Source organism: Propithecus coquereli, unplaced genomic scaffold (genome assembly GCF_000956105.1).
Source record: "Propithecus coquereli isolate 6110/MARCELLA unplaced genomic scaffold, Pcoq_1.0 Scaffold96, whole genome shotgun sequence".
In the NCBI taxonomy this organism is placed as follows: domain Eukaryota; kingdom Metazoa; phylum Chordata; class Mammalia; order Primates; family Indriidae; genus Propithecus; species Propithecus coquereli.
This window is the reverse complement of record NW_012155951.1, coordinates 1997-12624: the sequence shown is the minus strand read 5'-3', so window position 1 is coordinate 12624 and position 10628 is coordinate 1997. Positions and strand designations below refer to the sequence as shown.

Below are 10628 nucleotides of genomic sequence, written 5' to 3'. Positions count from 1 at the left end.
CCACCACCCTGAGACAAGAGACATGAACAACCTCAATAGATGGATAAAAGTAAAATGTAGCAAAGTAATTAGGAGTTTTGCATATTTATCACCTTTGCTTTCAGCATACTTTATTTGATTGTAAGTGCCTGTTATTTAATTTTTAATAACAGCTGTATATAATTCCTGACAATTTAACAATTGGTTCTTCTCCCAAACATCACTTGCATTATACCCCAGGGTTTTTTCCTTTAAATCCCTCTCCCTATTTAGCCCTGAATCTTGGTCTTTCTCCTCCCCTTGAGTTAGACACATGACAAGTTCAAACCTCATGGTATTTCCCTTATAAGGAAACTTATAAATTCCTCTTTCTGATGGACGCAGGCCCCTCCAAGTGTGAGGGGACCTGCCTTCCCCACTGGCAGCTGGGCAGCTCGCCACTCACACCTGTGTTCCTGCCACCTCCCTCACTGGGTGGAAACCTCACCCAGAAGTTCCTGGGTTCCTCACCCCTGAGTGTGAGTCCACAGGGCTATATGTGAGGTCCTTGTCCTTGTTATGGAGCAAGATAAGCATGATCTAAGGAGAGGGGCTGCCACAGATTCCCCTCCTCTCCAGACACAGGAGAGGAGACCAGAAGATAAATCCCCCATCCCTCAGCCCCAGCTCCATGCCTCCCTCTCATCAGAGGACCTGACCAAAGCAGACCTAAAGGACCATTACCCATGACCAACTCAGCTGCTGACAGAGGGGGAAGCAAGCATTCCAGAAAAGCTAAGCCCCCTGAACTCACTCACGTTATTTGCAAAACTCAAGGCAATAAAATTCCAGCACTTAAGATAAATAGTACTTTTGGTGAATACAATATAATTGCTCTAGCATGCAAAGATTTCCACACCGATGTCCACTGTAACCACTTGGAAGTTCATTATAGGCAGATGCATCCTATTATTTCAGTGAGTGGAGAATCTTGCCGAGGACACTTAAAGTCTCCTGAGGGACTTGGGTCTGATTAGTGACAATACCCAAGGACAGTCTCCAGAAAGTCCACTCATTAATTTCACCTTCTTGGGCTTTGGTAGCCTACACAATATACCATTTTATGTCCATGTTATTTTACATGTTCAGTTGCCTCTCTCAGGAATTCACTTTTCATCTTCTCAGCCTATGAAACTGCTCTTCATACCTCAAAGCTCAACTAAAAGCACAAAAAGTGATTTCAACTTGACTTTCAACTTTACAAGAGAGAAAGGGGCACTCCCAGAGAGTTGGCCTACAGTAACTAACACATAGTTTTGTCTTCCCACGCTAAATTCTGAGCCTTATGTATCTTTGTATCTCCTATGTCTAGAATGTGGTAGGTATTCAATAAATCTCTTTAATCATGAGATTTGTATGAATTTGGAACATGAGTTAGCACTGTCACCTAAAACATGGAATGTCACCTTAGTTGATGATAGTAGAAAAGCAGTCAGCAAAGCAAAGGAAGAGATTTCCCACTGCACCCTATCTCAACTGGTTCTCTAAACTAGGACCAACACCAGTTCCAAGACCCACATAACAACAGGGACCAGAAGAAGCAATGTGGATGACAAAAGGTCTAGAAATTGTTCAAGGGCAACATTCCACTTGTAAATCTGAATATTTTGGAGGGGAATGTGCAGATGTCTTCACTTCTTTGCCAGTCTGCCTGGCTAACTCAAAAAGGCAGGACTTGGACAATGGTTGAGTGGTAGAGGGAGTCATGCCGAGGCTTGACAAAAGGGTTTCATCCTAAAATTTAGAACTGTGTAGGACAGAAAGGGGCTGCATCCCACAGCTGTGAGTGCTCCACCCCCAGACCCGGTTCAGGCAGAGTCTCTAAGCCAGTCTGATCAGCGTGTGGCTGTGGGGGTGCTTGCGCCCAGAGGGAGGCAGGAGGACTTGCGTGACCTACAATCTCCCTTGCAATTCCATGAGGTTGTGGTTTAGTTACATCATGACATAAACCTGGGGAGACGTTTTAACAGTTATTTTGACTCAGAACTGTAATCCTAAGATTCCTTCCAGCAAGTTGGAAAACTCTTTTAAAGTTATTTTCTGGTCGATGTCTCTCCGGGGGCCTCATTTGACACTGTGCACATCAAAGACCCCTGCCATGTCAAGTTAAATATATGGAACCAAGACATCTAGACAGCCCTTGGTCATGTCCACGGAAGATTCCAGAAGCAAGTCAGAGGCCAGGGCATTTGGCTAAAGTCACCCAAGAAGTTTAAAGTCAGACTAGGACGAAAATCTTGGGGAGTTTTATCCTGGTTACTATCTCCAGAAACAAAACCTGAGATAAAAGTCACTAAGGAAGGTTGGCTTCAACAACAGCAAATGTGTCCCCAAATTACCTCTTCCAGCACCTTTCGCATCATTGAGATTGGGACAAGGACTTTCTTATACCATTTGCTGATTGAAAATTCCTCCAACAGATTGTCTAGACCAGTGCTGCTCAAGAATCAATGTGCACAGGAATCTCCGGGGATCTTGGAAAAATGCAGACGCTGATTTGGTGGCTCGCGGGAAGGGCCTGAGAGTCTGCATTCCAACGAGCTCCCAGGAGACGCCCGTGCTGTGGCAGGGGTCGCACTTCACACAGCCAAGGACCACAGGCTGCTGAGACTGTGATGCCGTGTGACGCTGGATGTGTGGATGCGGCAGGTGATCGCCACGGAGGCCCAGGGTAAGTCACACCTTCCCCCAAACTGACCGGTCAGAGAGCCCACTTCTGAGGAAACGCTTTGAAAAACAGGCAACAGACTGCCCCAGGCTGTTGACTGTTTTTAATTTTTTAAGAGAGACCTGTGCAGAGAGGAGTAGCAGGAAGGAGGCTCCCAGGAGGAAACTCTGAGTGATCCATGTGCTGATTATTTTAGGAGGAGAAGCCAAAGGAAAGTATGTGCATCTCAGAAGGAGATAATTACTTCCCACCTAGCTCTCCAATTTTTCACAAAGTTTGCAAGGAGGGCAAGTAATTGGTCCCTTGAGAGCTAGAGGAGGCAAAGTTCTCAGGTTGAAAAGCTGTTTTCCCTGCCGGCCTTTACAGCACAGTCAGAAGTACCTGCCTACTTTCTGCATGAGACCCACACATGTGAAAATGTCCTGCGGTAGTTTAAAAAAAAAAAAGCCTCTCTGAAAGATGAAACTAAAGGCAGCAAAAATGAGAGATCAGTGTCTCCAGCCTGCATACCCCATGACACTCCCCTACAGCCACGGCGGTTTTTCACAGCCCTGGCTCTGTGTGGAGGCCCCACACTGCGACTCTCCACACTGCTGGTTACAGCCAAGGCCTGTCCTCTGGGTAATCTGTGGACGGAGCAAGCTTCAGAAGAGAGAGGAAGTTTGCACCCATTCTTTGCCCTACTTTGCTAATCCCAGCCCAGTTCAGACTCAATCTTCTGTAAGAAATCAGATACCAGAGCTATTCCTAGCCCCACCATCTTCCCATAACTTCCCGCACCACCCACAGATTCCCAAGGAATGCCTTTGCCTCCCGCCCTGTCACCTGCAACACCAATGCCACTCCATTTCCTTATCTGGCTTCTACCATTTTTGCTTCACCCTCCAGGGGCCCCGGGAACCTGGTGGGGCTGCTCTCTGGAAACCCAACCTCAGAAGGCCTAGGCCACTGGCAGTCCCTCTGGAACTTGGATCCAAGTTCTTCCCTGGGAAAGGCAGCAAGTCTGAGAGTGGGGAGACAGCCCAGCTTTCTCCTCCTCTTGAGTGCATGAAAACGATCAGGCTCCCATGACTCCTACAGGAGGGCTGGGAGAGCGGTTCCCAGAGAGTCATTCCCACTGAAGGATAAGAGGCTTTGGGGCCAGAGGGCTGAAGGGGCAGCCTGGGTCTGAGGGTGCTTCTGTCCGGGAGCAGTCCCAGAGAGGGGCCACTGGAGCCACATGGCTTTTTCTGTATTCAAAACCCTATCCTAGACCCTGAAGCTAGTTTCTAAGGGACACACCCAGAATAAAAGTAGTACACAAAGAAACGTAAAAAATGTAAGTAAAGCCATAGAGCCAGACTAAGAAGGAAAGATTTTAATAGGACATTTTAATAATAATAGCTGAATTTACTGAGCTCTCACTGTGTACCAGGCCCTGCACTAAGAGCTTTATTTGGGTTATCTCATTTGTTTGGTATCATCCCACCATATTCACACCATGGCTCCCTCAAAATTATCCATCTCTTGACTAACTCAGGCTATAGACACTTGCCTCTGAGGGGTCTATTGATAACAACGTGTGTCCACGAGCTCCCTGTAGGGCAAAGGCAGACTTGCACGAAGATGAGGGACCAGGGGAGAATGGGGAGCTGCAGCGTGGACACCCACGTGTCCACCTGCAGCAAGGGGCTTTGCTCCTCATGGCTGGACAGCTGCTCTCCAGCCCTCTCACCTGCGGGCTGCTAGGTCTCCGAGGAGGATCCTTTTGGTCATATCCTCAATGACCTCTTTGACCTTCTCATTCCGGAAGGTGAAGATGAAGGGGTTGAGGAAAGGGGTCACCACTGCAGTCATCAGGGCCACCACCTTGTTGAGGTATGTGGAGTGGCCCTTGCCCGGCCTCACATAGATGAAGATGGCGCTGCCGTAGCCCAGAATCACCACGGTGAGGTGGGAGGCGCAGGTGGAGAAGGCCTTGTGGCGTCCAGAGGAGGAGGGGATGCACAGCACCGCAGCCACGATAAGGACGTAGGACACGAGGATGAGCAACATGGTGGCCAACACAAAGAGCAAGGACAGGAAGAAGTCCAAGCGCTCGATGTGGTGGGTGTCGGAGCAGGAGAGCTTGAGGAGCGGGGCAGAGTCACAGAAGTAGTGGTCGATGACTTTAGGGCCACAGAACCGGAGCCTCATTTTCTGCAGAGCTGGGGAGACGATGGAAAGGAACCCCACCGCCCAGCAGGCCACCACCAGCTTCACACAAACAGAACCGTTCATGATGGTGGGGTAGTGCAGAGGGTGGCAGATGGCCATGTAGCGATCGAAGGCCATGACTGTGAGGATGAGGAAGGTGGTAGATCCCAGGGAGAAGTAGAAGAAAGACTGGGTCAGGCATTCGGCCAGGGACATGGTCTTGTGAGTGGACAATAGGTCTGCCAGCATCCTAGGCACCACGGTAGAGGTGACCAGCATCTCCATGAAGGAGAAGTTGCAGAGGAAGAAGTACATGGGTGAGTGCAGGCGGGAGTCCAGGCAGGTGAGGGTGATGATGGCCAGGTTGCCCAGCACCGTCAGCACGTATATCAACAGGATGAAAGCAAACAGGAGAACTTGGAACTCATGAAGATGAGAAAATCCCAGGAGCACAAATTCCCTGACAATGCTGTGGTTACTCATTGCACCTGACACTGGATTTCTCGATACCTGTGAGAGGTCATGAAATCTTAGTGGAAAATCACCATCAACCTCTCTCTTGGCCAACTGGCTGGCCTGGCTCTCCAAGAATGCTAGCCTAAGTGTATGGTTAATCTCAGCGTCCAGAAGACACACTCCCAAAGGGAAGGAGTTTCTCTGGGGCAAGGAACAGCCCAGCTGGGATGGACAGGTTTATGAGTTGGCCACCGCTATAGTATCACCACTCCTAAACTCTCCCTGATCTGTCTTCTACGAACTCCTAGTATTATTTAACGCATGTATTAAGCTCCAGCTCTGTGCAAGACATTTGGCTGGGGCTGAGGATAAAGTGGTAAACACTTCCTAACTGCCAAAATTAATAGTCTGTTGATCAAATAACAGGGGCTATTTACTGTTCTTTCCCTGTGCCAGGAGCTGTGCTGGGCACCTCATACAGTACTTCCTGACATCTTTTGTGCTCAATATTCATCTTCTTTTTCTTCTCAGTAATATTTCAGGCTACAGATAACCCATTTTTGAAACCACTTCCAACCTTGGCTGCAAGGACACGGCACTCTATAAATTCTCCTACAATTCTGGCTTCCCTTGCCTGGCTCCGGCTCCCTGTGTTTCTGCCATTTTCTGATGGCATTTCTCTTCTCATCCTTTAGTTTTAAAAATTTCTCTATTTTCTCCTTCAGAAATATCACCACCTTCTTTAACCAAAACAACCTTGAAAATATAAGTGAATCTTAAATCTGGATTTGTGTCTTCCTCTGAGCCCCAGCCCTTGTCTCTACCCACCTGAGGACCACCACACACTCTGAACGGGTCTAGAGGTACACACACAATCCCCCCTCCCCCATATACCCTGTTCATGGCTCCCAGTTCCCCAGTCATCTGGGCTCAGAACTGGAAGGCATCTCTGATTTTATCTTCTCTCTCCTAAACCACTTGAATTGCTGCCCTTGGGAATATTATTTTTTTCATCCTGTCTCCCATTTTTTATTCATAGTCACCACCCTAGTTCAAGGGCTCATTCCCTCTTAATCATCAAGACAACATTCTTAACGGTTTTCTTATTTGTAGATTCCCCTATCTCTATCCATGCACTGTACTGCTATTATATTTATTTTTCTAAGTTATTATGTCCACCAGCTGTTTTTAATAATCTGAAGCAATGTGATTCATTTACGCATTACTCTCAAAATTGATTGAACTAGCTAGCCATCCATTTCATACAGAAAAAGACTGGAAGGATGAATTTTAAAATATTAATATTGGCTATATCTGGGTTTTAGTCATTTACATCTTAAAAATTTTTATATTGAAGTTGTGTGTGTCTAAGGCGCACAGCATGATGTTTTGATACACATATACATAGTGAACTGACTACCGCAGTCACGCTAATTAAAACAACCATCTTTTCACATAGTTGCCTCTTTTTTTGTCATGAGAACACCTAAGATCTACCCTCTTAGGAAATTTCAAGTATACAGTACAATCATTACCTACAGTACCCATGCTGCACAATGATCTCTAGAATTTACTCATCCTGTACAACTAGAACTTTGTACCCTTAGTTCTCCTATATATATTTGTTTGTTTCTAAATTCTCTTCATTTGAGTTTGAATTTTCTTCATATATTGCTTTGGTGATCAGAATTTTTAAAAATTGACAACAACAACAATAACATCATCCTTTCCTGTGTCAGCCAAATCAAGCGCAAACCCTCCCTGCAACCTCTGCCCTCCAGGGCTCTGCTCGTTCCCGGCCACGGCCCTGGCTTTACCCAACACACCTCCTCCTTGCCACCACCAAACTGGACCACTTGCTATTCTCCACTCTGCTTTCACACCCTTCCCTGATGGATGCCTTTCCTTGGAATACCCTGTCCTGCCATCTTTGGCTGGCAAATTCTTAATCACCCATGGGGGACTGTCTTGAATGTCCTCTCCTTTAGGAAGCTTCCTCCCTCATGCAGATGTGAGTTAATCCTGCCTGAGATTCTCAGTAGGGAAAGTTAGCACATCCTGCCTTGCATTATAACTATTTGTGTGCCAGTCACACCTCCAATCCTAGAGTTCTGGTTTCTTAGGGACAGGACTCTTTTCATTTTATAACTTTCACAATGCCCTATAACATGTTTACACAGTGTAACTATTGAGTTTTAGTTAAACAGATGAATGAGCACATCTGCTGGGTTTTCATTCCTCGTCCTGAGAAGGAAAGTTGCCAAAGGGAAACGCCTACTTTCTTTAATGATGATGTGTGTGTGTGCATCGTGGACTTGAACAGAAGATGATGGGGTAATCGTGACTCATGATTTCTTTCCAGGAAACTAAGATGTGACCAATCCCAGTAAGGTCTGGGCAGCATTCTGTAATCAAACACACTATTTTCTGCAGCAAAGTATACAAATATTCACACTAAATGATATAAATAAAGGCAAAAATAGCTTCACATTAATTATTTCAGATCAGGCTTAGCTGTCTAATTAGCTTGACGTGAAATTTAAAAAGAGCTTTCTGTTTTCAAAGCATTTTGAATACGGCATCGTGGATAAGGGCTGGGAATGGCAGGCCCCACCCATGGAGTGCCCGCCACGCACAGCTCCACACTGAGGCTGTGAAACGGTCACCAGCTCCACACCACAGGCGACAGAGACTGAGACTGAGGACATTTGAGGCTCTCAAGCCCAAATCATAGTTAATAAATGCTGAGCTGGGGTTTGAACCCATGGTTTTCTAACCCCAATACCTGTTTGTTTGTAGTAATCAAAACTACGAATGTGTGGAATATGCAAAATTTTCAGCCAAGCACAGTGCCTTATCAATCTCTGAATGCAGGATCTGAAGCCTGTTGCGTATATCTGCACACAGCAAAAGTGCTCAATGAATGGCAAATGAAGGGATGTACTACATTTCCACCATCAGCTGTGGACTCTGCACAAGGAGTGAGAGATGAGGGGATGTGCCTTTCCTAGCAGAAAGATCTAACATGAGTCTTAAATGCTACTACAAGATAATTGGAGGTTCTCCAGACAGGGTCAGCCCTCAGCCCTCTGTCTCTCGGTGGGAATGCACAACCAGTCAGGCACCCAGAGAGCCACTGCTCCTCCAATGGTCACACCCCGATTGTGATCTCACCCTCGTTGGCCCCAAGTTGATGTGTCTCATATACTGCAGGTGTTATAAATCCCTGAGCCAAAATGAGGAATTCAACTCATGGGCCTATTTTGTGTTTTATTGGCCACCTGCCACCCAGAAAGCAACATCTTTCTTATCTGATAGGTTTTCGTGACATTGCATCCTACAATGTCAATGGGTTCTACAATCTAAAACATTGAAGGCTTGGAATCAGCAGTCAAAGAGTTAATTCCCAGATATCCCTGGCTCCATACCATGCCAGCTGGCCTCCTCTTCAAACCGGCCCCCAGCACAGCCCCTGTTATTGTGCCTCCAGCCTCAACCCCTCGCCCCAGCACCTCTTGCCTTCCTCTTCCCACCTCCTTCCAGCCTCCTGTACTTTTCACCCTTAGACTTTCCTCTTCCCATCTGAGATCTGCCTCCCCTCTCAGGCTTGATGACTGGTGTTCCCCTCTCCATCTGTAATTCATACCAACCATTCCTTCTTGCTGCCTCGAGACTCTGGGCCACAACTCCTCCGGCTCCAACTCCACAATCTGGAGCCCACCACTCAGGACAGGCTCCTGGAATGTGTTTTAGGACCTTCTGTACTTGTTCAATAATTTTATATTCCAAGTTTTTATTTTACAAAACTGATTGTCTAGTACAAGCAAAGTTAACATAGGTAAAATCTAACTTGAATGTAGAATAGACTTCTGTCTTTATCAGGGTCTCCTACGGAGCAGGTTTCTCTCAGTGCAGCCTCCGTGGCAGCCTTTGGAATATTCCCTGTCCTTGCTGCAGAACAGATCCTCTCTCAGGCCCAGGACTCCTACATGCCCATGACTCAGGCAAACCCAACTTGTCTAACAAGGAGACAATCTCCCGTCCTATCAAAACAGACTGAGCACAGTCTCTGCTGCTACAGAGCAGCCTGGTCAAGGCTGTGGTTGGCCATTCAGCACATGCTCTGGACACGGTCACACATTAACTGCACTTGACAGCCTCGACTCCCCGGGGTGCCTAACTCAGCCTCCCTAACTCATTCCTGTAAAGAATCCTTGCTCATAAGAGATCCTATTCATCGCTCTCCAGATCCTCATGCTACAGGCTTTGCAGCTCAGCACTCTGTTAAAATGTCAAATAGCAGAGAGTGCGCCCATCCCCCTATAGCATAATCACCCTCCAGAGACGTGGCACCCATTTGAAAGTCCCCTCCTGGTCGTGCACCTTTTTCTCTCCCACATCGACCCTCTTGGTCCTCCTGGCTGAATTATCCCTGTGCCTTTTCACTTCTGAAACAACTTTTCCACCCCGGGAAATGACTTTTTTTTTTTTTTTTTTAACAAATTGGGAGTGCAGAGGAGCAGCAGTGCTGTCCCTTGGCTCTTTGTAGCAGTCATTTTGATCATCAGTGTCCTGGACACGGTGAGCCCCTCAGTGAGGGAGAGAGAAGGTGAGGAATGGGAGAGAGAGGAGGGCAGAGGAAGCACCTGAGCATCCCTTGCTGATGCCAAGGCCCTTGCAAGGGGCAAGCAGCAGGGGAGGGGGACACAGAGGTGGGCAGCACCCTAGGGAAGGCAGATCGACTGGCAGCAAGAACTAGAGGCAAAGAATGATGCAGGATGATCATGTGTTGAGCAGGCAAGGGTCTAGGGAGGCTCAAAGAGGAGAAAGAGACACACCAGGAAGGACCTAGGTTGAGCTTCTCCAACCCCAGTCTCAGGAAGGGGTGGGGTGGGGGGCAGAGACCCTTAGCTTCTTCCCCAGAGTGAGGGCAAGGCGGGATCAGGCAGCGAGTGGAGTCCTATCACGATGAGACTCACTGCTGCACCCCACACCAGCATCAGCACCATGAGCAGGACACAGGCAACTCAAGCCATCCATCCACCTATTCACTATTCACTCAGAAAGACAAGCAGGCCTGTGCCAGGTACTGCTGCTGCTCTGGAACATAGTAGCAGCAAACCAGTCCTCGGGTTCTCTAGGAAATTGGGAAAAGGGACAGTAAACAAGTTTAAAATGATAAATTGTGACAGGTGTTGTGATGGCAATGAAGGGATCACGACAGAGCCAGAGGGGAGGGGGGACTCACCAGCGCCAGATCACATCCTGCCACCCACGTCCAGATGCAGGACCTGGAGCTCCCACCCTGTGG

General features: G+C 47.5%; 1 protein-coding gene across 1 annotated transcript; it reads right to left on the bottom strand.

Annotated features, from left to right (window-relative positions):
* Window positions 1-4396: 4396 nt before the first annotated feature.
* LOC105827081 (olfactory receptor 6V1-like) lies at window positions 4397-5344 on the bottom strand. Its single transcript, XM_012665101.1, has one exon. The coding sequence runs from the start codon at window positions 5342-5344 to the stop codon at window positions 4397-4399; it is 948 nt and encodes a 315-aa protein (XP_012520555.1).
* Window positions 5345-10628: the final 5284 nt, after the last annotated feature.

Coding starts and splice junctions, on each gene's coding strand:
- LOC105827081 (XM_012665101.1), bottom strand. CDS start 5,344: ATGAGTAACCACAGCATTGTCAGGGAATTTGTGCTCCTGGGATTTTCT.